This window comes from Hemibagrus wyckioides, linkage group LG11 (genome assembly GCF_019097595.1).
Source record: "Hemibagrus wyckioides isolate EC202008001 linkage group LG11, SWU_Hwy_1.0, whole genome shotgun sequence".
NCBI lineage: Eukaryota > Metazoa > Chordata > Actinopteri > Siluriformes > Bagridae > Hemibagrus > Hemibagrus wyckioides.
In genome coordinates this window covers 34,206,827-34,232,884 of record NC_080720.1, presented here as the reverse complement: position 1 = coordinate 34,232,884, position 26,058 = coordinate 34,206,827, and the positions used below count along the sequence as shown (strand labels likewise).

Genomic DNA, 26,058 nt, shown 5'->3' with positions numbered 1-26,058 from the left:
TGTGTGAGTGTGTGTGAGTGTGTGTGAGTGTTTGTGTGTGTTTGTGTGTGTGTGTGTGTGTGTGAGTGAGTGTTTGTGTGTGTGTGAGTGTGTGTTTGTGTGTGTGAGTGAGTGTTTGTGTGTGTGTGAGATTGTGTGTTTGTGTGTGTGAGTGTGTGTTTGTGTGTGTGAGTGTTTGTGTGTTTGTGAGATTGTGTGAGTGTGTGTTTGTGTGTGTGTGTGAGTGTGTGTTTGTGTGTGTGTGAGTGTGTGTGAGTGTTTGTGTGTGTGAGTGTGTGTTTGTGTGTGTGTGAGATTGTGTGTGTGTGTGAGTGTGTGTTTGTGTGTGTGTGAGATTGTGTGTTTGTTTGTGTGTGTGTGAGTGTGTGTTTGTGTGTGTGAGTGTGTGAGATTGTGTGTTTGTGTGTGTTTGTGTGTGTGTGAGATTGTGTGTTTGTTTGTGTGAGTGTGTGTGTGTGAGTGTGTGAGATTGTGTGTTTGTGTGTGTTTGTGTGTGTGTGAGTGTGTGTTTGTGTGTGTGAGATTGTGTGTGTGTGTTAATTTAGATTTTTCTGTGCCTTTCCATTAAAGTGTTCAGTAAAGTGTTTTGTTGTTTATTTGTTTATTATGTTGCCATGGCGATAAACAAATCAGAAATTCTCTCATTCCCGGTTTTACTTCCGATTGTAGAGGCGAAGTAAAAGCTTCCTGGTGTTGCCCCGGAAACTGTGCTTGACTACACCGGAAGTACATGATTGAGTCTTTTATCGCAAACGCAGGGTTCTTCCTCAGTGAGGTGAGTTTATTATGGACATGATATAAATAATATTTATTTCGGGAATTTATTACAGATTATATGATTTTTACCTGTTTGAAAGAGAATGTATGATTTTGCACACTGTTAGAAGTGTTCGGCTTCTTAGACATTTTAGCTGAAACCGTTATTTATTAGAGATTAAATCTCAGCTCTGACCCTGAGGAATAGGTCAGTCATTTACTCCCGGAGGTCCAGTCGGAGGTCCAGTCACATTTACTCCCAGAGGTCCAGTCACATTTACTCCCGGAGGTCCAGTCACATTTACTCCCGGAGGTCCAGTCGGAGGTCCAGTCACATTTACTCCCGGAGGTCCAGTCACATTTACTCCCGGAGGTCCAGTCACATTTACTCCCGGAGGTCCAGTCGGAGGTCCAGTCACATTTACTCCCGGAGGTCCAGTCACATTTACTCCCGGAGGTCCAGTCGGAGGTCCAGTCGGAGGTCCAGTCGGAGGTCCAGTCACATTGCAGCTAGCGCAACACTGAGGGTGATGCTAGAGAGCTAAGCTAACTAACGAGCAACATTTAAATATTTAAATACATTTAGACACCTCACTGCTGAGTTCTGGACTCTGATTGGTGGATCAGGTGTTGATGAATTCTCTCTAACAGCAGCTCTGACTGGAGCGCAGCTTTATATTAATGTACTGATACCTTATCGTTTCCATAGCAACAGCGATGTGTACAGCACACACTCCAGTAAACACATTAATAACGTGCTGTTTCTGGTGTGTTTCCGGTGTGTTAGGAGTGTGCACCATGCAGTGTGTGTGGGATGAACAAGAGGCTTATGATGAGCTGCTGTACTGGGACTCACTGATTCAGGAGGGACACACACTTCACCCCCGCGACTACAACAGGTGACACACACACAGTTTACACAGCTGTTATCTCCATACCTATGGTATAATGATATTTATTTTATACAATTTATTTTTATGTGTAAATTATATTGCTTTGGTGTGTGTGTGTATGAGGTATGAGGAACTGCGGTACTGGTATGAGTATGTGTGTTATGAAGATAAACTGAGACAGTACCATGCTTGTGTGGCTGAGATGAAGCAGAGAGAAGCTGAAGTTCCTCCTGATCCTGTGAGTGTCCACCTCAGTGTCCAGCAATGTTATTAGAATTATTACACGTAGATCACTGGACTCTTAGAGAGCTGTGACTGTGAGAGATTTACTCTACACGTGTTAAACTGTATTCTGTGGTGTTAATGACTATGTACTAACAGGAGAAGCTGCTCCCTCAGCGCCTGTTTGTCATTGAGGATCGCCATGTTAAGGCCAAACACGCCAGTGTGTATCCATGTGCTGAGGAGCTGCAGGCTGTGCAGAACATGGTGTCCCACCTGGAGAATGGACTGAAGACCGTTGCTAACTGGCTAAATAGGCAAGATGCTACAAGGTGAGCTGGAAGTGGAACTGATATCCGGTGAACATGAAACAAGCAGGAATTTTTTTTACCGTGACTAGGGATTATACACAACACGTAGTAATAAGCTAAGGGTATGGAGTGTGTGTGTGTGTTACAGTGGGAGTAATAAGCTACAGGGGGTACGGAGAGTGGGTTTGGTGGCAAAGGGTTTGTTGCTGAAGCAGGATATGGACCTGGAGCTTGTCTTGCTCTGCAGTGACACACCAACACTCAAACTACTGAACACCATCACCAACAAACTTCAGGAAGTGATGAAGGTCAGCAGTCCTCCAACCACCCCTACACCCTCCACACCAACCCCAACACACACACACCCTCTGGGACAATAAAGTTTTTCTCTCTCTCACCCTCACTTATATCTGATGTGTGTGTGTGTGTGTATTCAGGGCCAGATGGAGGGCGAGTATGTGATCAGTCCGGTGGATGAGGATGCTGCTGTAACAGTGCAGACTGTAAAGGACCCGGTGCTGAACATGAAGATCCATCTCACATCCCCTGTTGTGAGGGAGCGGGTGGAGCATGGGCGGGCCAGAGGTACACACACACACACACACACACACACACACACACACACACACACGGTCACACTCCACCTTCCGCAGTTTAATGACTCTTACAGGCGTGCGTGTAAACTCTAAAGGGGTTGCTTTGCAGCAAAAACACTGACGTGAGTTAATGAGTGAAGATTCTGGTCTGTGTTCAGACTCTGCTTGTGTGATATATAACTGTTTATTCATCTTTAAAAGATATTACATTGTCACAATATAACAATTATATCACCAGATCTGCTAACTTTAACACATTCTGTGTAGGAGCTCTGCAGTGAAGTGTCTAAAACGCTACACATAATTTTAAAGGTTATAAGAATTAGAAAGTGATTAAATGTCCTGTGTTCATTTACGAAGTTTTGCCGTCCTGAGGCAGGCAGCGCTCAGGCAGACTCGGAGACTTTAAGCAGCAGATCAACACTGAAACTGTTGACCATGTGGGCAGAAAACTGACCTGTAAAAGGATTATGAATAAATTATGTGCTTTTTTGTTTGTTTTACTGTTTTTTTAATGGTTTACTGCAGAATCACCTAAAATCCAGCATCAGCTAGTGAAGTTCTTACACACATCTCACCTTAAACCAGGTGGAAATGCTTGCTTCTGTTTATTTTTAGGAGATTTATTCTAGACAATACAATCACTATTACATGCCTAAAAAATATTAAAAAATTGAAAGTAAAACCTTATATCACACAAGCCTAGTTCATACCCTGTCTTCACACTTGGGGGCGTCGTTCACACCTCCTGTTCTTCCCGCTGTATGCACTTTAACCCTGAATCCTGTGGAGATGTGACACACACTCCTTCAGATCAGAGCCGGTGGAGGACAGTTGTGTGATTTTACAGAATCCTAGGATTTAGCTTCAGGAGGAGCTTCAGTATGAATCCTGGTGATTGTTCATGAAGATTTCAGTATGTTGCGTTTAGATGATGAACACACGCTCATCAGGAGAGCAGTGGGTGAAGACGTTTATCCAGTGTTTATAGAGAGGCTTCCATCAGCCGTTATTTTATTGTCTGTAAATTAAGTGTGTTTAAAAGTTAGTCATTTTACAATTTACATTGTTTATTTAATTTATGTACCAGAGCTTCTGCATGTGTGAGGAGCCGCAAGAGGCTGAGGCAGAAGAGAAAGTTTTCAATTATTGAATGAAAAAAGATCAAAAGCAAGGCAAGAGTGTTTGTAATGTATGTGCATTAGGATCGTTATTATTCCTCAGTGTTCCAGCAGTGGGAAAGTGGGAAAGCCAGAGCAGTGATGTGAGGAATTATGCGAATATCAAAAATCAAGCCACGCCCCCAAGCAGTACATTCATTTTGATCTGATTTCTCTTCTGATGTGAATATAGGGTTAATATCACTTTAAGCTGTAATGAATACGTTTGTGATGTGCTAATCATGAACACATTCCTATAATGATAGATTTATCAGTCGATAAAATATTGATTGATTATTAAGGATTAATTGGATTGTTCCACTCGTCAGGTTTTGCTGCAGCGTTCACCCTGTTTCTGCGAAAAATTGTGGAATTTAAATCAGATATTTTCCTGTTGTTACTTGTGATTTTGAAAGTGTGTGAGTTTTTAGGGGCGGTGGAGTTTTGACCAACCGGAAGCTCTTGGACTCTTGGAGGGGCGGAGCAAGTAAATTTTGGGGGCAGGTCTCATAATTCTGATTATATATGCAGCCTTTACACACGCTGGTTAAAAGGTGCTTACACACACAGGAGGTAAAATCATTCTGCACACAGCTATGGGGCAGGACGATGGAGCTTGTGTAAGCAAGAGGGCGTGGTCTCAATGATTACACTTATTAGATTCAAAAGAATTCAGAAAAATGAGTATTCATATTTTACGTTGCTGAACGAGGGTGTGGCTGACCTCCAGGCCACACCCTTAACCAAACTTACACCACCACAAAGGTCCTAGAGTTTTTAAACAGTGTATGTGGAAATGCTGTGTGTGAATATGTGTTAGTCCATATTCAAACCCTGCCTAATAGCAGCTCATATAAAAATTACCCCACCCCCTATGAGTTCCTAGTATGTTGGCTCCGCCCCCTAGAAGAGGTCTGAGTGCCCCTTGGTCAAACTGTGCCTTGTGTTGTGGTCTGATAGAAGCTCCGCCCGGCGCTCTGGACACAAACAAATGCCTGGAGTCTCTCGCGTCTCTGCGCCACGCCAAGTGGTTCCAGGTTTGCACCTCGCTTTATAATTTAACGACCTCTAACGTAAATTAACATGACGTTAATTAATAACGTATTTGACTGTTAAAATGTTCACAGAGTGCTTTTTTAAGAAAACTAAGATGTGGACATTTAACTCAAATACGAATGTTTATACTGAGAGTCTGTATATGGAATGATGAACAGAAAGACCAAGTAGATGAAGCTTTTAAAGGGTTTATTCGCTCCTTTAGGAATGGTTTGTTTTAACTTGACCTACGTAGACAGACGTAGAGGGACAGTTAAAAGTATGGTGTTGAAGCACTGTGGATCTGAGTGTGTGGAATGGTGTTAGTGAGTGTGCTGATTAACAGAGACATTGTCACAAAGCAGCTTTACCGAAATCAGGATGTAATTTAAATGTAACCCTAAGTTGTTGTTGGTCTTGTGTTTCGAGAGCACACAACGCATGGAGCAGAGAAACGAGCGCACAGAGACTTTATTTCTACATGAAAATGTAATAATAGCTCTAAACTAATTTTGTGTTTGAGTGACAAATACCTGACTCACAGAATGGAAGTACATTCGCATGCAGAGGAACTTGCTTCAGTGATTTCTGCTCACTCTCACCTCACGCTCTCGGTTAATAAGCACACTCCTTTACACTGTCCCTAACACTCAGATCAGCTGCCCTCATCCTCTCCCCTTTATTCAAAAGATGAGATCTCTCTGGCCAAATCGTGAGCGTGCAGGTGGACAGTTAGACAGACAAACATCCTGTAGATAGCTGGATTGCTAAAATAACAGACAGACAGACAGATTGATATTTAGACGGAGGCAGACAGACAGATGGACACAAAAATAGACACAGCAGACAGTTTAACAGATCTGTGTTGATCACATAGTGTGGTGAATATAGACTTGCGGTGCATGTGTGTATGTATAGAGTGTATCAGCAGGGTAATGCAGGGTATGTGCGTTTGTGTGTATGATGTGTGTGTGGTGTGTGTGTATGGTGTTGGTGGCTCACAGGCTAAAGTTAACAACCTACACTCAAGTGTGATTGTCATTCGCATCCTGAGAGACCTGTGTACCCGTGTCCCTACCTGGGCCCCACTCAAAGGATGGGTAAGTGTGTGTGTGTTAAATCTGTTGGAACAGTATATAGCATTGTGTAGATGTATATTGTTTTGTGTGTGTGTGTGTGTGTGTAGGTATTGGAGCTGCTGTGTGAACGAGCGATATCAACTAGTGACAGACCGATGGGACCAGGAGAGGCTCTGAGAAGAGTACTGGAGTGTGTTGCATCTGGAATACTACTGGAAGGTGAAGTTTCCATATAAGAAATGATTTTTGTGCCTGAAGTCTGTATATCGTGTTTATATGTCTATGCTTGTATCTGTGTATGTACATACATTAGTGTGTGTGTGTGTGTGTGTTTGTGCATGCAGATGGTCCTGGTATTTCTGACCCATGTGAGAGGGCAGGTGTAGATGCAAGCTGCCATCTTACCCCCCAGCAGAGGGAGGACATTACCCAGAGTGCACAGGTACAAACCAGATACCCAGAATGCACTGAGGTTGTTCTTTCAGAAGGAGAGGATTTAATTCAGGAACACAAAAACAGCTCAGAAATTTGGGACCCTGTTCCTGAAGGGTGGAGCCTGTTCCTGAAGGGTGGAGCCTGTTCCTGAAGGGTGGAGCCTGTTCCTGAAGGGTGGATTGCTGATGTGTTTAAAAACATCCACAGTTACAGTTGTGCAGTGTGTAACAGATGTGTACTGAGGTGTGACTGGTGTGTGTTTGCTGTGTTGTGTGGTAGGTGTGAGGTTGGTGTGTGTGCTGTTTTATCAGAGACAGTTGAGTGATGTCCTACACTGCTTTAAACGGCTCCTGTTTTTTCCCAGTTTGCTTTGCGGCTCATGGCATTTGGACAGATCCACAAAGTGTTGGGGATGAATCGGCTGTCACCCAAAGTGGGGCACATGTACAGCGACACACTCCTCTGTAAGACAGCTTCTACAGTCAAGTGAAAAAATGAGAACACCCCATTAAATATTCAGTTCTTTATTAAGAAATGTCAACATGTTAATTTCTAATCTTGTTTTAATTTGTACCTGTAGATGAAAGTGGTGTAATTGCATGTAAACAACAAAGTCACTTATTAAACAAAAGAAATCAACAAAAATGAGTATTTCACCTGAGGAAAAAGTTAGCACACCCTCTGCCCTAATAGCTAGGGTTTCCCTCATGAAATAACCTGAAATAACCTCACTGAGATGTTTCTTGTAGCCATCTACCAGTTTCTGACATGGACTGTAAGAAAGTTTCCACCACTCCTCAATGCAGAACTCTTTCAGCTATGTGATGTTTGGGGGGTTTCCTGCGCAAACAGTCCGGTTCAGATCACCCCACAGGATCTCAATAGGATCTCATTCCAGAATTCTCCATGTTTTACTTTTCGGCCAGTCCTTGGTGAATTTACTGGGACATTTTGGGTCATTGCCATGTTGCAAGGTCCAGTTCCTCTTTAGCTTAAATTTTTTCACAGAGGGTCATGTTCCTCAAGCACCTTCTGATCCAATGTAGAATTCATAATGGACTCTATGATGGTGATCTGGCCAGGTCCTGCTGCAGCAGAGCATCCCCAAACCGGAACACTTCCACCTCCATGTTCCACAGGTGGTATGAGGTTCATCTGCTGAAATGCTGGATTTGGTTTACTCCAAACATGCCCTGTTATGGTGTCCAAATAATTCAGTTTTAGACTCATCTGAAGCACATTACTCCAGAAGTCCTGGTCTTTGTCTCTGTGTTCTTTGGGAAACTTCAGTCTTGCCCTCATGTTATTTTAGACAGTGAAGGTTTCCTTCTTGCACACCTCCCATAATAATTAAAGTTGTGTAGTCTCTTTCTGATTGGAGATTCATGCACTATGGCTTAAACTGTAGCAAGAGCTTGCTGTAGGTCGCGTGATGATATTTTAGGGTTTTTGGAGACGTCTTTAAGCATCTTGCGGTCTGCTCTCGGGGTGAATTTGCTCGGACGGTCTGACCTGGTCATGGTGGCAGTTGTTTTAAATGTTGTCCATTTGTAAATGATTGCTGGACAGTGGAATGGCTGATTACAAGTTGTACGAATTTGTATGAATGCTGATTATTCTTTTAAGATCTTTTTATATCCCTTACCAGACTCATTAGCATCAACAATCTTCTTTCTGGAAGTCTCAGAGAGCTCTTTGGATCTCACCATGGTGATACCTCTCACTTTAACAATGAAGAGCAAACCAAGCTAAATGTCTGAGGTTTAAATAAGACCAGTTTCCTTCACAATGCTCTAGAAAATCTTCTAATCATTACCACCTGATGTGATTCACATGTAGGTCATTTTATCCATTTTAAGTACAAATACATGTGGGTGTGTCCTTACTTTGTCCTCAAAAGAAATTGGATTTTTTAAAATGACATTTTACAGATCATTAAAAACAGACTTTTCTTTGGTTTTATTTGTTTAGTTATATTATTTGAATCTTTCAAAACTGTTAAAATGAAGATCAAATGTCTATATTTTTAGCTGTGTTAAAAAAAAAACAGGCTTTCATGGGGTTTCTGAATTTTTTCACGTGAATACACAATTCATCACTTTATCAATTTATGCTTTTTTTTTTTGTTTTGGTTAGAAGGCAGTTTTGCATATGCAGTTCACCTTGTTGTGTGTGTGTGTGTGTGTGTGTGTGTGTGTGTGTGTGTTTTGTGCAGCTCAAACCACAGTGCCAGGACTGTGTGTGATGAAGCGTCCATTGGATTCAGCCACAGATGAAGAGTCAAGCAGCAGTAAAGTCCTTCGCAAAGGCATGTGTCTATCTCCCTCCTTCTCTCTGTCTTTCTGTCTCTCTCTCCCCCCCCCCCAATAGCTAACAATGATAATCATTAGCTCTCATTAGCTAGCTCATTAGACTGCTTTCTTTAGTCCTCCAGTTCCCAGTCCATTCAGTTTTGATGCTCATAATAATATCCAGATTTTCTTGGAGGTGTCGAGAGCACTGTAGTGTTTGTAAATAAAAGCGATGTGTGAACATTCTGGTTAGAAAGAGAAACGATTGCCCCACTACATCAGCTACTTTGTTATAATCTGATTTAACTATCTATCAGGAGTTTTACTTAGTAAAATTACTGAAAATGTTTTCTCTTGTTGAGTGTTATTTGGCCAGATTAACACTTTCAGAAGGTGTAACTGTAGAAGACTTTGACAGCTTGGTGTCCTGACAGTGCGCTCTAGCCACAATGACTGAACACAGAATGTCAGAGTGTTTATACTACACACAAAAGACTGCAGGAATATTATGTCTTGTTTTACTTAAAAAGTTGAGGAGGTTGTTATGGTGGAAGCTGAGGTGCTGCTTAAACTGAAGCTATAAACTCTTTTTGGAAGATAAAGTTAGATCACTAAATATGCATTAAGTAATTATGCATTAATATGCATTGTCATTTTCCTCAATAGGAAAGTGACTGATGTAGCGCTAGATAACATAATGTAGCGCTATATAATATAATATTCTCTATGCCCAGCAGACTGTGGCGTAGAGAATTGAGAGAGACCACCACAGAATCATAAAAAGTCATTAATAATGTCCTGCTCACTCCAAAGGACCCTAGTCTCCTCAACAGGTGGAGGCGACTCTGGCCCTTCTTGTACAGAGCATCAGTGTTATCCAGCCAGTCCAGTCTATTGTTCAGGTGGACTCCCAGGTACTTGAACCTATCCAACAACTCATTGTCCAAGCCCTGGATGGTCACTGGTGTGTGGTGCGGTGTTGTCCTTCTCCGGAAGTCAATCACCATCTCTTTTGTCTTACTGGTGTTCAAGTGCAAATGGTTACACTCACACCAGTCAACAAAGTCCTTGATGATGTCCCTGTATTCTTGTTCATTCCCGCCAGATACACATCCAACGATGGCTGAATCATCTGGAGGTGGCAAGTGTTAGTGTTATAACTGAAGTCTGAGGTGTACAGTGTGAAAAGAAATGGGGAGAGCACTGTGCCCTGGGGAGCTCTGGTATTACAGGCTACCACCTCAGACACACAGTCATGCAGTCTTACATACTGTGGTCTGTTGGTGAGGTAGTCGATTATCCATGTGGCCATGTGATCATCCACCCCCAACCGCTCAAGCTTCCCATGCAACAGTGCTGGCTGAATTGTGTTGAAAGCACTGGAGAAGTCAAAGATTATGACTCTCACAGTGCTTCTGGTAGACTCAGTAAACAGGTGAGTCAGTGCCCGGTGCAGCAGGTGGATCACTGCGTCTTCCACACCTATGCCAGGCCGATATGCAAACTTCAGTGGGTCGACCATTGTGGAACTAAGGAACGGAGGTGACAGAGGATGATACTCTCCATGGTCTTCATCAGGTGGGAGGGTAAAGCTACAGGTCTTAGGTAAGTGGTTCAATTCCCGGGGGTGTGCAGTCTTTGGTACTGGAACCACACAGGACGTTTTCCACAGAATTGGCTCAGATTAAACATGTACCTGACCACCCCACATAGCTGGTCAGCACAGTCCCTGAGCAGCCTCGAGCTAATTCCATATGGCCCTGCAGCCTTCCTTGCTTTTATCTCCCCTAGCTCACACCTCACCTGGTCTGTTGTTAAGGAGAGGGGGGTATGAGAGGACTGAGATGAGTGAATGGGGGTGAAAGGTTCAGAAAACATAGGGGGAGCAGTGAAGGGAAGTGTAGAGAAGGTGTGAGTGTAGGTGAATATAGTCAAGGGATGGGGGTAGTTGCTGGACTGGAGTAGGGTGGAGAAGGACAATGCAGTGTGGGAGAGGAAGTAGGAACAGAGTCAAATCTGTTAAAAAATTCGCCCAGAGCTGATCACCGTTAACTGGTCTTCTCCCGCCACTCTGACCATGCCCTGAGATGGATTTCAGTCCTCTCCACACATCATGGATGTTGTTTTGTGATAACCGCTCCTCCAGTTTCCTCCTGTAGCTGTCCATACACTGTCTCATCTTGTATTTGAGTTCCTTCTGAACTCTTAAGCTCTTATTTATCCCCTGAAATAAAATAAAATACCCTCTTCTTCTTGTTTAGGTCTTTGAGCTCAGGGGTCACCCAGGGTTTATTATTGGAGAAACACTGTACCCTCCAAGATGGTACAGTATTCTCCACACAGAAATTTATATAATTTGTGATGCAGTGGGTGAGACCGTCAGTGTCCTCGTCCGCGCTGCAGAGTGTCTCCCAGTCTGTAGTATCGAAACAGTCTCTCAGTCTCTCACAGACCTCCTCGGACCAGATCTTCACAGACTTTTTCTGAGGTGGTTCTGTTTTCACCCTGGGTGTGTATTCAGGAAGCAGACGGACAAGGTTGTGATCCGAACGGCCCAACGGGGGAAGGAGGAAGGAGCTGTATGCGTCCTTAACATTTGCATACAGCAAGTCTAGTGTTTTATTGTCTCTGGTATAGCATTGAACGTATTGTGTGAATGTGGGAAGAGTGGAAGATAGACAGGCATGGATGAAGTCACCAGAAATGAGAAGGAGAGACTGCGGGTGCTGGGTCTGTAACTGAGTTACAACACTGTATAATAGATCGCATGCAGCGGCTGAAGGAGGTACGTACACATTGATCGCGATAACGTGTGAAAACTCCCTCGGAAGGTAATATGGCCAAATGCTGACAGCGAGTAGCTCAATGTCTTTGGTCCAGCGTTGTTCCTTAACACTAATGTGCGCTGGGTTACACCACTTTTCATTTAAAAAACACCACCAGACCTCCTCCTTTCCTCTTTCCACAACTTTCCTGTCCACCCATACAATTTTAAAGCCATCCAGAGTTACCACAGAGTCCGATATAAGATCATTCAGCCACGTCTCAGTAAAAAACATAAGGCTGCACTCCTGGTATTCTCTCTGCAGCCAGGCTAGCTTACTGGGGAGGGAGCGGACGTTTCCCATGATAATAGATGGTAAACATGGTTTATACCTCCATTTCCTCTCCTTGTGTCTCAGTCCTGCTCTGCAGCCTCTTCTCCTTCTCCGTATCTCTGAAGGAATCTCCGATTTCTGCCTGTAGAGAAGTCTAGCGCAACTTAGAGTTCACGATGAGTCCCCGTGTGTAAATGACGGAGCTGTGACTGAGGGGGTCTCCCAAGGCAATTCCAAATAGTCCAAAAAAGAGTACAAGGCATACTGCAAAAGTAACCAGCTTGGACCCCTTAGTTGTGTAGTTGCATGGGGATTTGATAAAGTGCATAAAAATACAAAAAACACGCCAAGAAACATTAAACAGAACCAAAAAAAGCAGAAAAGAAGGCAGAGCTGCTGTGACTGGCTGCCACTTGTGCGGCGCCATCTTAAAAATATATAATAGTTAGGGATGCACAATATGAAAATTTTTTACCCGATAATTAAGTCCTTCTCATGGCCGAAACCAATAACAAATAAGTTCATATTTTTATATCAGAATTTTCATATAATCTGCAGTTTGCGTACCCAGGAGAGAAAATCTAAGATGCACTGATGAAACTGATATTTTAGTAGTTCTGGCCTAACTTTAATAACAAACATCAGTCCTGACTCTTCAGATGTTTTTATTTTTTGTGTAAGGCACTACAATAACAACAGAAAGGGTTTAACAGAACTATGACAGAACTATGGTTTATCTGCAATTAACAACTCATTAACAACAAATTTATATTCAAGTATTTCATGCATAACAAAGAAATGCATCTATTCAACTTTTTTAGTGCATGAGGATGAGGAAGGTCTATAGACCATAAGTCACATGCTCCGTGTTTTAGGCCTAACCCTAGTAGCTGCTGCTGCCACGGCTGCTTCGTATTCTTTTAATACAGCCTCGCCGTGATGACCCTGAGAGTGAGAGAGAAGATTTCTTGTGTTAAAACTTGACGCCTTTTTACCTCCTCTTGGAATCCTTGCTGAATATGCGTTGCAAATAGCAATGGTATTGTCCTCCGCTGCCACCGAGAAAAACTTCCAGACCGGCGAAGACATGTACACAGATTATGACCTAATGAGTGCAACACAGGCTGAGAGTCACTGCAGTTTAAAGCTGCAGTCACGTGACTCGAAAAGCAGATGAATCTCGGATAAATCAGACTGACTGATTGATTTACCAGCAAGTGTACTTTATCGGATCTAGTTATCGGATTTCATTTATTTATCGTGTAATAAAAATGACGTCATTTTCACCCATATCGGCCGATAATTTATCTGTCTGATAAATATTGTGCATCCCTAATAATAGTATATGTATGCTAAAAATCCAGTATATTTGTACTATATAATAAAAATCCAAATTCCACAACCTGTTGCCAAAGTTGTAGAGGATGTCTGTGTGTGCTGTAGCTTTACAGTTTCCTTCAGTGGAGCTAAGAGGCTCAAACCCTGTTCTATGACAATGCCCCTGTGCACAAAGCCCTGACCTCCTCACCCAGCATCAGTGTTCCACATATGTTATGCAAAATCTTCCACCATAAGGAGTTCGCATGTAAAATGTTCTACCAGAGATGTTTTGAAATCAACACGATAGCCAAACCATCACTGTGTAAGTGATAAGTGACCCCTAGTGCCTGCAGTCTTCACCGCAGAGTCATGTACTTTTGCTCTGGAACATTTGCTGAAACATGATCATTATTTTTATTAAACAACACCATATGAAATTGGAATAAGTTTGTAACTTTGTGCGTGTGTGTGTGTGTATACAGAGATTGTTATCGAGCCCAGTAATGCTGTGATGATGCTTAATCAGCTGCATCCGGGTTTGCTGTATCGGCTCGTGTCCCAGACGGGTCCAGAACACAGTCCACACTTCACCATGGCCATTGAAGTGAAGGGCAAAACATATGAGGCAGCAGGACCATCGAAGCGCAATGCCAAACTGCTCGTCGCCCAAAAAGTGTGTTATTAAAGCAAGACTCCCAACTCCACCATACACCCCCCCCCCCCAACACATCACTTGCATTTGATCACACTTCTGTCTCTGGAAAAAAAACATAATCACATGTCCTTCATATCATTTTACAGCTTGTGTGTGTGTGTGTGTGTGTGTGTGTGTATGTGTGTATGTGTGTGTGTATGTGTGTGTGTATGTGTGTGTGTATGTGTGTGTGTGTGTGTGTGTGTGTGTGTGTATGTGTGTGTGTGTGTGTATGTGTGTGTGTGTGTGTATGTGTGTGTGTATGTGTGTGTGTATGTGTGTGTGTATGTGTGTGTGTGTGTGTGTGTGTGTGTGTGTGTGTATGTGTGTGTGTATGTGTGTGTGTGTGTGTGTGTGTAGGCCCTACAGGCTTTGGGTGTAGTGGTCACAGCCACAGAGACTACACCTACAACTGATCAGAAAAAAGGTCAGGAGACTGTTGCCATGGGAACCAACAGACCTGCAGCTAGCGGAGGGGAAGGAGCTGAGGTGAACACTCTCTCTGTCTCTCTCTCTCTTTCCCTCTCTGTCACTCCCTCTCTCTCTCCCTATCTGCCTCTCTCTCTTTCCCTCTCTGTCACTCTCTCTCTCTCTCTCTCTCTCTCCCTATCTGTCTCTCTCTCTCCCTCTCTCCCTATCTGTCTGTCTGTCTGTCTCTCTCTCTCTCTCTCTCTTTTTGAGTATGGACTTTGTAAAGATTAGCTTTCTTTTGTTTGTTGTGTTTTATTTTTAAGTTTTATATTTAATCACGCACGTGTCTGTGTGTGTGCGCGTGTGTGTGTGTGTGTGTGTGCGCGTGTGTGTGTGTGTGTGTGTAGGCTACACTACAGGGAGGTCCAATTCTCACTAAACATGGAAAAAATCCGGTCATGGAGCTGAATGAAAAGAGGCGGAGTCTTAAGTATGAGGTCGTCTCTGTGAGAGGACGATTTAATGACAAGATCTTCACTATTGAGGTAGGTGTGTGTGTGTGTGTGTGAGAGAGATGTGTGTTATGCATACTTACAGAAGGGTAACAGTGTTAATAAATTATATTACTGTGTGTGTTTGTGTTTCAGGTGGAAGTAGATGGACAGAAGTTTCAAGGTTCAGGTTCTAATAAGAAGTTAGCGAAGGCGAATGCAGCTCTAGCTGCACTGGAGAAACTTTTTCCCAATGACAATCCTGAGAGCCAGAAGAAGAAGAAATTCCCTCAAATGGTAGGATACACACACACACACACACACACACACACACACACACACACACACACACACACACACACAGAGGACATAAACACTTTTTTGATTTGATTTGTTTGATTTGATGAATGTATGTATAGGGATATGGTGGAATGGGTGGAGTTTCATATAGTGCTGGGCGTGGCAGAGGAAGAGGGCGGGGTCGAGGATTTAACAATAAGGGCTCCACTTTTAAAGGTGAGACATGTCACATTGTTGGTCCAGCTCACAAGAGGCTGCTTGAACACACACACACACACACACACACACACACAGGTTTGGTTGCTGGTTGATGATGTTTGTGTGTGTGTTTTTGCGTGTGTGTGTGTGTGTGTGTGTGTGTGTGTGTGTGTGTGGTGACAGCAGTGAGCAGTTCCTCTGGGTTCTCAGTGAGTGGTGAGTTGAACACTTCAGGTCCTCAGGAGGAACAGAGTGTGTCAGACACACAAATACAGGTGTATCAGGCCGTTCCCCCGCCCACCAGTGGCTACTACAGCCAGCACAGCCACGAGTACGGCCAGTACAGAAAGAACACACAGAACCTGAACCATAACCCAAACCTGAACCAAAACTGTGGGCAGAACCAGGAGTCTCTTGTAGGACCTGATTATGGATATGGCTACCAGAATACCCAGAACTACAACTATGGGGGTGACACACACACACACACACACACACACACACATACAGCAGTGTGTCACTACAGGTGTGTTAAGACTCTCTCTCTCTCTCTCTCTCTCTCTCTCTCTAGCATATTCTAATCAGTCCACATTTGGGACAGGTGGAACTGGAGCAGAGAATTTTGGGTATCAACAGAGAGCCTACACCAACCTCGGGGGCTACAGCAGCAGTAACACTAACTACAGCTATAAGTAAACACCCGTTCAGGGCCGGAGCTTCTCTTCACAAGCTGACAGTGATCCCCTGGGGGTGGAGCTTCATCCTGGCTTTACTATACAGGAGAGTGGATCTTCTTCTCATCATCAAACCCCAGCCTTGTCACCCAGGAGCTTTATCTCTTACCACATGCATTATGAATCCAGAAGGTGGACTTTCCTCTGCTCCTATTCACTCAGTAGTTCTGTAGGCAGAGCTTGGTCCAGCTTGCCTAATAAAGACTGATTCATTTGTAGCTGGTGGTGGAGACTCGCTGCTCTGTTGAGTAAACAGTTATTGTGCACGTTGCTGTTTGGCTTTAGATTTTCTTCACTCTTCTCCTTATTTTTTGTGTTTTTGTTCATCAGTGTTGTTCTGGAGCATTTGCACGTCCTCGCTGCCGTGTCTACGTTAGTGCATCTTCATTAGCGTGTCCTCTGATAACCTCAGTGCTGATGCGAGTGATTCAGACTGACCATGTGAAAAGAGGAAGTGCTCCAGCCTGTTTGTCCTCTGAGAAATATTTCTTATTCTGTCCTTCCTTAGTGAGTGTGATGTCGAAACCACCACACTTACTAACATTAATGCCTTTAATTTTGATGGTAGAAATTTTAGTTTTGTTTCTCTTCCTTGTTTCTCTTCCTGTTTGTTTGAGTAACTGTGACTTTCATCTAAGCTTAACACTGACTGAATAAAATGTTTTCTATTTTTAAACCAAAACAAATTTTTTGTCAGTTTAATTTTTCAGCCTGTTACCTGCTGCAGTTACACTGTAAGACCCTGAAGCATGTTCCTACCATCTTCTGCCATTTTGTAGTCACTTATACACCAATCAGGCATAACATTATGACCACCTACCTAATATTTTGATGGTCTTCCTTTTGCTGCCAAAACAGCCCTGACCTGTCGAGGCATGGACTCCACTAGATCCCTGAAGGTGTGCTGTGGGATCTGGCACCAAGATGTTAGCAGCAGATCCTTTAAGTCCTGTAAGTTGTGAGGTGGAGGCTCCATGGATCAGACTTGTTTGTCCAGAACATCCCACAGATGCTGGATTGGACTGAGATCTGGGGAATTTGGAGTTCAGGTCAACACCTCAAACTGGTTGTTGTGGTCATCAAACCATTCCTGAACCATTTCTGCTTTGTGACACGGCGCATTATCCTGCTGAAAGAGACCACAGCCATCAGGGAATACCGTTTCCATGAAAGGGTGTAGATGGTCTGTAACACTGCTTAGGTAGGTGGTACGTGTCAAAGTAACATCCACATGGATACAGGACCCAAGGTTTCCCAGTAGAACACTGACCAAAGCAGGACACTGCCTCCGCCGGCTCGCCTTCTACCCAGTTCTGATGCTCACGTGCCCATTGTCAGTGCTTTTGGCGGTGCACAGGGGTCAGCACGGGCATCCTAACTGGTCTGCGGCTATGCGGCCCCATACACAACAAACTGTCCTGCACTGTGTATTCTGACCCCTTTCTATCAGAACCAGCATTAACTTCTTCAGCAGTTTGATCAACAGTAGCTGGTCTGTTGGATCGGATCACACGGTCCAGCCTTCTCTCCCCACGTGACCGCCCATGACCCTGTCTCCGGTTCACCACTGTTCCTTCCTTGGACCACTATTGATAGATACTGACCACTGCAGACCGGGAACACCCCACAAGAGCTGCAGTTTTGGAGATGCTCTGATCCAGTGGTCTAGCATCACAATTTGGCCTTTTGGTCAAACTCACTCAAATCTTCATACTTGTCCATTTTTCCTGCTTCTAACATCAACTTTGAGGACAAAATGTTCACTTGCTGCCTAATATATCCCACCCACTAACAGGTGCCATGATGAGGAGATACTCAGTCTTATTCACTTCACTGGTCAGTGTTCACAATGTTATGCCTGACCGGTGTACACACACACCATATCCCACAATACACTGTGGACTGTAGAGTGAACAGTGCATGTGACTAGTGGTTTAAGTTGGAACATGTTATCGTTGACTGATTACAAAATGTCATGTTCAAATTTACACCACTATACATGCTTTATAAATAATAAATGACAAATTAAACATAACATCCATACAGTGCAGACTTGGACAGTGGACGAGTTCTTGCTGTGATCGTGATGTCTGACAAATCCCATGAATGTAAATTAATCTTCATGCAGACATCATGCTAGTTTTTTAGGACTAAATTATTTTGACCTTCAGCAGTCACAAACAGATTACACACAAACACAGCTGTGTGTCAGAGTAGCAGCCGCATGGAAAATAAAGGTGTCGGTCACATGCCTGCTGATTCACACACACACACACACACACACACACACACAGGTTTTTATATAAAGCTGAAATAAGCAGAAGGTGAGGAATGTGTTACTACATTAAAGCTGAGAGAAGAGATGGTCAAGTCCATGCCACAGGTCAGTGAGATCCATTTCTATTACTCATCTTTCTAACTGTCCTTTCAGACTGTTGATTAAACACATGAGTGATTTACTGACATTCTGAAATCTATTCTTTGTGTTCAGGTGTATGTTGATGTCATAATTTTCAGGTGAAATTTACAGATTAAAATTAGAAACTGTTTAAGATTAATGACTGAATAAAACACAGGACAACTGTGTATAATGAGATTTTTAATAATAAGTATAATTATTAATAATATTTAAATAATATATAGTGTTTAATTCTGAATGATTAGGGATAAAGAAGACAAGTCTGTAATTATAACGAGTGTGTGTTTATAATGAGAATGTAGTCAAGCAATTTCCCTATCATTACTTCCTTTAATTATCACAGAACTGATCTAGAGAAAATGTAAAAATGTATTAAATGTCCAGTTAAAAGATTTTAGTAGTGTTTACTTTTATTTGTGTTTATTGTCATAATATAAAATAGAAGAAACTCTTACACTGTGATGAAATCATTAGTTATCAGTTTATTCAAATTTCACTCTGATCCTGTCAGTGTTTTCTAGGAGTTAATCTGTGTGTGTGTGTGTGTGTGTGTGTGTGAGAGAGAGAGAGAGAGAGAGAGAGAGAGGATAATAAGCAGATGAGTGGATTCAGCTGTGTGTGAGGACAGAAACATTTAAAAGAAGAAGTAATGTAGGATGTGTGTTTGAGGTGTAGAGCAGGAGGTTGAACAGGAAGGTTGTGGTGAGAGATTGGTGGATGGTGACCAACGCTTATTTGATTAGTCTCTAAATATTTTAGTGCTATACATTTGGGGGTTTTTTTTGGGTTATAAATCATTTTAATTTTGTTAATGTGAAAATATTTTGGTGTGAAATGTTGTGCTGTAGTTAAACTGAATGGTTTTAGTTGAGATGAAAACTTGCCTACTGTAATGTTTCTCTGCTCTTTACTGTCTTATATAAGCTAAGTTTCTAAATCTGATGGTGACCAGAGTGTGTCTCTCTCTGTAGATGGCTTCTCAGATGATCTCCATCCTGTTTATCTTGCTTCCTGTTTTCCTTTGCTCCCCTCCTTCATTTAGTGGCCTGGAAGCTGAGGGCAGTAAGTGTGGTTTTAACTCCTTTTACACTTAAGTACCTTAAGATTAAAAACTACATGTTTCTGACCAGCAGCATTTCATGTCATTTGCTCTGAATCTTTATGTAGTGTTGTGTAAGATGCTTTTGCAGAAACAGGAAGTTTGTGGGTTTTTGTTTTAGGTAAATATGCTTGTGTACAAAACTCTTGCAACTAGAATCTGTGATGAGGAAGGATATTGAATATTTTCCTTCTGCACAAAACTCTTTGCTCCTTGGCTATCTGTTTATTGGAGATGTTGATCTTCCACTTTCCCTGGTGTGATGTTTTTTGTCTTAAATGATTTTTCCTTTCAGAATGCATTGAAGGTGTATGTCTTGCATGCAGAAACTCAAATGTACTATAAATCTTTCCTTTTGTGGTGAGGGTGGTTTTTTTTTTTTTTTTTTAAAAATACAGCTAATCGATCATCTATCCGGTTCCTGGTAGTTGGAGACTGGGGTGGTTTGCCCAACGCACCTTTTGTCACGCCTGTTGAGTGGGCTACAGCACGGGAAATGGGCCGAACTGCTGAGCAGCTTGGAGCTGATTTTGTTTTAGCCCTTGGAGATAACTTTTATTACAGAGGTGTGAAGAGTGTAGATGATCCCAGATTTCAGGTGTGCACTTTCCATAAAAATTGTAAACCACTGATCACTTTAATATATTTAGAAATGCTCTTGAAATTTATGAACCCCAGATTAAGCTAATAACTTGTAAATGAATATTGTAGGATAACTATGCCTGAAGGGGGTGGGTGTGTGTGTGTGTGTGTGTGTGTGTGTGTATAATTACACACACTATATTGCCAAAAGTATTCGCTCACCCATCCAAATAATCAGAATCAGGTGTTCCAATCACTTCCATGGCCACAGGTGTATAAAATCAAGCACCTAGGCATGCAGACTGTTTTTACAAACATTTGTGAAAGAATGGGTCGCTCTCAGGAGCTCAGTGAATTCCAGCGTGGAACTGTGATAGGATGCCACCTGTGCAACAAATCCAGTCGTGAAATTTCCTCGCTCCTAAATATTCCACAGTCAACTGTCAGCTGTATTATAAGAACGTGGAAGTGTTTGGGAACGACAGCAACTCAGCCACGAAGTGGTAGGCCACGTAAACTGACGGAGCGGGGTCAGCGGATGCTGAGGCGCATAGTGCGAAGAGGTCGCCAACTTTCTGCAGAGTCCATCGCTACAGACCTCCAAACTTCATGTGGCCTTCAGATGAGCTCAAGAACAGTGCGCAGAGAGCTTCATGGAATGGGTTTCCATGGCCGAGCAGCTGCATCCAAGCCATACATCACCAAGTGCAATGCAAAGCGTCGGATGCAGTGGTGTAAAGCACGCCGCCACTGGACTCTAGAGCAGTGGAGACGCGTTCTCTGGAGTGACGAATCGCGCTTCTCCATCTGGCAATCTGATGGACGAGTCTGGGTTTGGCGGTTGCCAGGAGAACGGTACTTGTCTGACTGCATTGTGCCAAGTGTAAAGTTTGGTGGAGGGGGGATTATGGTGTGGGGTTGTTTTTCAGGAGCTGGGCTTGGCCCCTTAGTTCCAGTGAAAGGAACTCTGAATGCTTCAGCATACCAAGACATTTTGGACAATTCCATGCTCCCAACTTTGTGGGAACAGTTTGGAGCTGGCCCCTTCCTCTTCCAACATGACTGTGCACCAGTGACCAAAGCAAGGTCCATAAAGACATGGATGACAGAGTCTGGTGTGGATGAACTTGACTGGCCTGCACAGAGTCCTGACCTCAACCCCATAGAACACCTTTGGGATGAATTAGAGCGGAGACTGAGCGCCAGACCTTCTCGTCCAACATCGGTGTTCACAAATGTGCTTCTGGAAGAATGGTCAAAAATTCCCATAAACACACTCCTAAACCTTGTGGACAGCCTTCCCAGAAGAGTTGAAGCTGTTATAGCTGCAAAGGGTGGACCGACGTCATATTGAACCCTATGGATTAGGAATGGGATGTCACTTAAATTCATATGTGAGTCAAGGCAGGTGAGAGAATACTTTTGGCAATATAGTGTATATAATATGTATGTGAATAAGAGACTCAATTTGAATGTCTTTTTATAATCCCCCTCTGAAATGCTATCGTCAGACTGCTGTTAAGGTTCTGGTGGTTGCTTTTTCAGGCATTTCAGATTGTGACTTGCATTTTCTTTTGTAACCTAACCCTGGTTTTCAATCTCACTTTTACTGTTTTAGGAGACCTTTGAGAATGTCTACACTGCTAAATCTCTAAATATTCCATGGTATGTTGTTGCGGGCAACCATGACCATGCAGGAAATGTTCGTGCTCAGATCCAGTACAGCAAAATGTCCCAACGATGGTCAGACAACGTTTATTGTTTCCATTTCCACTTGTGTTGTCACTAGTGTATAGGAATTGTAGTTTTAAATTTCACTCTGAACTCTTAGGCATGCTTATACATGCAATCATGCAGTTCTATAATAAACCGAGTGTGTGTCTAAGGGTTGGGGGGTGAAAAGGAATGTCCTCTTCATGGTTTTGGCCACAGCATGATTGTTGGTGCCAGATGAGCTGGCCTGAGTTACTAGAACAGCTTGTTTGGAATTTTCAGATGTTTCAAAGTGTACTCAGACTGGTTTAATAAAGAGAACTTGTTAATGCAAGATCAATGGAATTTCTTAATTGGTTGTAGCTGAAGGGTTAAAGTAACCCAGATAACATCTGTACACTTGTGTTGAGAAAAGCATCTTTAAAGAACATGTCCAGCAAATGGGCTACAATGGCTTGAAATTTGAAACTGAGTAGAGGGGATGCCCTATCCAGTATTGGTATAGTATTCCTAAAATGTCAGTTAGGGTACGCTTTTGTTCATCCCCTCAAACGGCATGTGATCTACACACTTTCTAGCCTCTACTTTAGTGTAACTTCTGTCTGTCTTGCAGGAATTTCCCATATTATTATTATGAACTGAACTTCAACATCCCACAAACTGCTGCCACGCTGCAGGTGCTAATGTTGGACACGGTGCTTCTTTGTGGAAACACTGATGACTTCCAGGATGGAAAGCCAAGTGGACCCACAAGCAGTGTGTTGGCCAACCGGCAACTACTGTGGCTGCAGGAACGACTGCAACGCTCCACAGCTGACTTCCTGCTTGTAGCTGGTCATTATCCTGTCTGGTCAGTGTCCAAACATGGGCCCACTGACTGCCTGCTAAGAAGGCTTCGCCCCTTGTTGGTGAAGTACAAAGCCACTGCTTACCTGTGTGGACATGATCACAACCTGCAAGTAAGTTTATACACTTGCAGGAGCTTAAAATTGGGATGTAAGCAGGGTCTTGAGGGTTTGTCTGTTTATGATAACTCTATTTTTAAGTTCTGTACATTTGAAATCTTGTGCATAAGGTATCAATGTTTGGTGTAACCCTTTTGTGTGGCTTTAGTCCACTAACAATGCAATGGTAGCTTTGTGGATATGGCAATGCTCTACTGCTAAGAATTTAACCTTGCATCTGCCCTGCTCAGCCCTTGAGCAAGCCCCTTAACCCAAATCATTACTCATTTTTTGTGGCTGTTTCTCCTACAGCAGCCTTAATGAGTTGTTGAGGGAGAGATGAGTGGTCTTTGTAATTTAATTAAATCAATTCAAACTAAGTGAGTCTTAATACTTTTTGTTTTTCAGTACTTCAAGGAGTCCAGTGTTGGTTATGTTGTGAGTGGTGCAGGAAACTTCATTGACCCAGACATGAGGCATAGAAATTCTGTTCCTCGAGACTCTCTGAAGTTCTTCACCGGAAAATCATCGACACTTGGTGGCTTTGCTCACATGGAGGTTACTGACAAAAAACTGATTGTGACCTTCATCCAAGCGAGAGGAACGTCACTATTTCGCTCTGTGCTGCCTAAACGCAATTTGTAATTCAGATGTTTTAAAACTTAGTGCCTGCTGGTAACTGTTTCCAATCTTGTCTTTTATGAGTTTTAAAGCTTTAAATGCTTTCTAGTTTGTAATGTTTTATGTCTAATGAGATTAAATATATGGGTTTTTTTTTAATGCAATTAAATGAGCTTTAAGTGATGTGGTGTACCTTTTTTTTTTTTTTTTTTTTTTTTCTCCCCCCCCCTGCTGTTGGAATCTTTGGTGTGGTTCCTGTAGGGGTAATTCCATACTTGTATTTAGCTTGAAGCTATTCTAACTAATCTTCTATACCTGTTGTGATGGAATGACTTCTACACGATGCCCAAGGCTTAAGCTATATTGATTGGCTGTGAAGTCAAAATGTCTGGGTAGATGTGTCTTGCCTCATGCATATGTCTGAAATGTGCTAAGAGCTGGCTTTTTGCTATCTGGAGATAAGAGCAGGTGAAGTTGGCAGTTTGCTGAAGTCAAGAGTAGATTGGTTAAATATTTTATGGCAGTGTGAAATTGTTTAATTGTGCTTCAAAATCATTTTTACTTTTGTGTTCTCCCACTGATAGTTGATGACTGACTTTCACATTGCTCAGAACTGCAGCAGGGGAAAGTACTGAAGCTTATGAAGAGAACTGCTATAAATACACTGAGTTAATATAAGTGAACAGAGCAGGTGAGATTTGTTGTAAAACTTGTAATGAGTTTCTTTATCTGCTGATGGATTACAGGACTTCAGGAGTCACTGAACTTTTTCATCCCAGCAACAAAGAACATGAGATATATATTTATACATATACCCTATTACATATACTATCTTTTTTTTTTTTTTTTTTTCTGCCCATTAATTGAAGCAAAAACAAGCTGTGCAATGCAATGCCATCATAAGAGATTAATAAACAACCATCCCTGGAGTTTTATATAAAACTCAAAAATGAATTTTTACTCTAATTGCAGGCCAACAGACTGTCAGTTAAACTCAAACACCACCACAGGCACATCTACATTTACACTGGCCTCTGACTGGCAGATGAACTGAAATCGGACTCAGTCTAATGCTGCAGTGTGTCTCAGTTACTGCTGAGGATGTGCGTGCGCGCTCACACACACACACACACACACACACACACACACACACACACACACACACACACACACACACACACACACACACACACACACACACACACACACACACACAGACAGAGCACTTTAGACTCTCTGCTATTTCTGACCCTCCCTCTGCACTGCTGACCTTCACACTGGACAGCACTTCAACTAATGTGTACTGAGTCCTACATGTATGTTTTGTGTATATTGTGTTATGTGAACAGTACATCCTGTCAAGGTGTAAATGTGTATATCATCTGTTTACTTGTGTTTTAACTGCACAGCTTCAGAGAAGGCTGTCAGGAGATTCAACACCTGAGTTGAGGGATTTGTCCCAGCACACATTTCTCAGATCTCCAGAATAAGCAGAACATGTGTTTGTTGCGGCTAATAAATTCTACATGAAAACTATTTCAGGGAGCATTTCCCAGGACTTCTACTTATATAAAGAGAAGAAGAATGTTTCTAGGTCAGACTGTAAGATGTGAAAATCAGTAAAGTAAACAAAAAAAAACTTCAGAAATAATGACAGGATACACACACACACATGGTGCAGGATAGAGTATGATTCAGAGTTTGGGATGCAGTTCAAATATTCTCATCTCACAACACCTCAGTTTTTTATGACAGAGTGTCATGACAATAAAACAACTTTAGCGTGCACGTAAAACACATGCTTTATCTCAGTCACAGAACTGATGCAGGAATTTCAAATGAAATGTAAATAACAGCAGCAGGAACCTGACAGTAAAAACATCAACCTTTCAGGCTCGGGTTTAGTCACTTCTGTATATAAATAGCATCACAGCCACCGCAGCAGTGAAATACTGGAGGCTATTATGAATGCTCTTCTCGGCTGTTTGTGTAAATACTGGTAGTAACAGACCAAATAGGTAAAGAAAAACAATTTCTTAAGTTTGGGCTTCTGAACATTAGATCTCTTGCACCGAAAGCACTTATTGTTAATGAAATGATCTCAGATTATAGTTTCGACGCACTCTGTCTTACTGAAACCTGGCTTAGACCAAATGAATACATTGGTCTGAATGAGTCTACTCCATCAGGATATTCATATAAACATGAGCCCCGTCAGACAGGTCGTGGTGGTGGTGTTGCAACGATCTATAATAATTCTCTTACCGTTACTCAGAAAACAGGACCCAGGTTTAATTCCAAGTGCTTGTCCTTAATGTTGCACTCACAGACAAGCATAATAAATCCCTACTATATCTCGCTCTGGCCACCGTGTACAGACCCCCGGGGCCCTACGGTGTTTTTCTTAATGAGTTTTCACATTTACTCTCAGATCTTTTGATCAGTTTTGACAAAGTGTTAATTGTAGGAGACTTTAACATTCATGTAGACGATGCTAACGATGCGTTAGGACTCGCATTTATAGATTTACTAAATTCCTTTGGGGTTAAACAAAACATTAATAGACCAACTCATCGTTTTAATCATACACTAGACTTAGTTATATCACATGGGACTGATGTTACTGATATAACTGTTCTACCTCAAAGTGATGACA

At 42.5% G+C, this 26,058-nt stretch overlaps 2 protein-coding genes across 9 annotated transcripts; both read left to right on the top strand.

Moving 5' to 3' along the window:
• The first annotated feature begins 651 nt into the window (after positions 1-651).
• Positions 652-16,707, top strand: ilf3a (interleukin enhancer binding factor 3a). 5 transcript variants are annotated; one of them, XM_058402565.1, is made up of 20 exons: positions 709-775; positions 965-1,283; positions 1,544-1,655; positions 1,773-1,887; positions 2,031-2,203; positions 2,331-2,490; positions 2,620-2,767; positions 4,899-4,975; positions 5,978-6,073; positions 6,160-6,271; positions 6,397-6,494; positions 6,852-6,951; positions 8,703-8,795; positions 13,679-13,869; positions 14,251-14,379; positions 14,709-14,846; positions 14,949-15,089; positions 15,212-15,308; positions 15,474-15,761; positions 15,862-16,707. In XM_058402565.1, the coding sequence occupies exons 3-20, from the start codon at positions 1,555-1,557 to the stop codon at positions 15,984-15,986; spliced, it is 2,382 nt and encodes a 793-aa protein (XP_058258548.1). In that variant the 5' UTR covers positions 709-775; positions 965-1,283; positions 1,544-1,554; the 3' UTR covers positions 15,987-16,707. The 5 variants fall into 5 exon arrangements, with proteins under 5 accessions (XP_058258551.1, XP_058258548.1, XP_058258553.1 ...); XM_058402568.1 differs by lacking the exon at positions 965-1,283 and having other exon boundaries at positions 652-775; XM_058402570.1 differs by lacking the exon at positions 709-775 and having other exon boundaries at positions 823-1,283; positions 15,477-15,761.
• Positions 16,708-18,078: 1,371 nt separating this feature from the next.
• On the top strand, positions 18,079-23,616 carry acp5a (acid phosphatase 5a, tartrate resistant). 4 transcript variants are annotated; one of them, XM_058402574.1, is made up of 6 exons: positions 18,079-18,407; positions 19,415-19,505; positions 19,971-20,140; positions 21,743-21,867; positions 22,451-22,796; positions 23,190-23,616. In XM_058402574.1, exons 1-6 carry the CDS (start codon positions 18,387-18,389, stop codon positions 23,424-23,426), a joined length of 990 nt encoding a protein of 329 aa, XP_058258557.1. In that variant the 5' UTR covers positions 18,079-18,386; the 3' UTR covers positions 23,427-23,616. The 4 variants fall into 4 exon arrangements, with proteins under 4 accessions (XP_058258557.1, XP_058258554.1, XP_058258556.1 ...); XM_058402571.1 differs by having other exon boundaries at positions 18,086-18,407; positions 19,941-20,140; positions 23,190-23,613; XM_058402573.1 differs by lacking the exon at positions 18,079-18,407 and adding an exon at positions 19,057-19,145 and having other exon boundaries at positions 19,941-20,140; positions 23,190-23,613.
• The last annotated feature ends 2,442 nt before the right edge of the window (positions 23,617-26,058 follow it).

Coding starts and splice junctions, on each gene's coding strand:
- ilf3a (XM_058402568.1), top strand. CDS start 1,555: ATGCAGTGTGTGTGGGATGAACAAGAGGCTTATGATGAGCTGCTGTAC. Junction 4,976..5,977: donor GCCACGCCAAGTGGTTCCAG/GTTTGCACCTCG, acceptor GGTGGCTCACAG/GCTAAAGTTAACAACCTACA. Junction 13,870..14,250: donor AACTGCTCGTCGCCCAAAAA/GTGTGTTATTAA, acceptor GTGTGTGTGTAG/GCCCTACAGGCTTTGGGTGT.
- acp5a (XM_058402571.1), top strand. CDS start 18,387: ATGGTCAAGTCCATGCCACAG. Junction 20,141..21,742: donor TAGATGATCCCAGATTTCAG/GTGTGCACTTTC, acceptor TTACTGTTTTAG/GAGACCTTTGAGAATGTCTA. Junction 22,797..23,189: donor GACATGATCACAACCTGCAA/GTAAGTTTATAC, acceptor TTTGTTTTTCAG/TACTTCAAGGAGTCCAGTGT.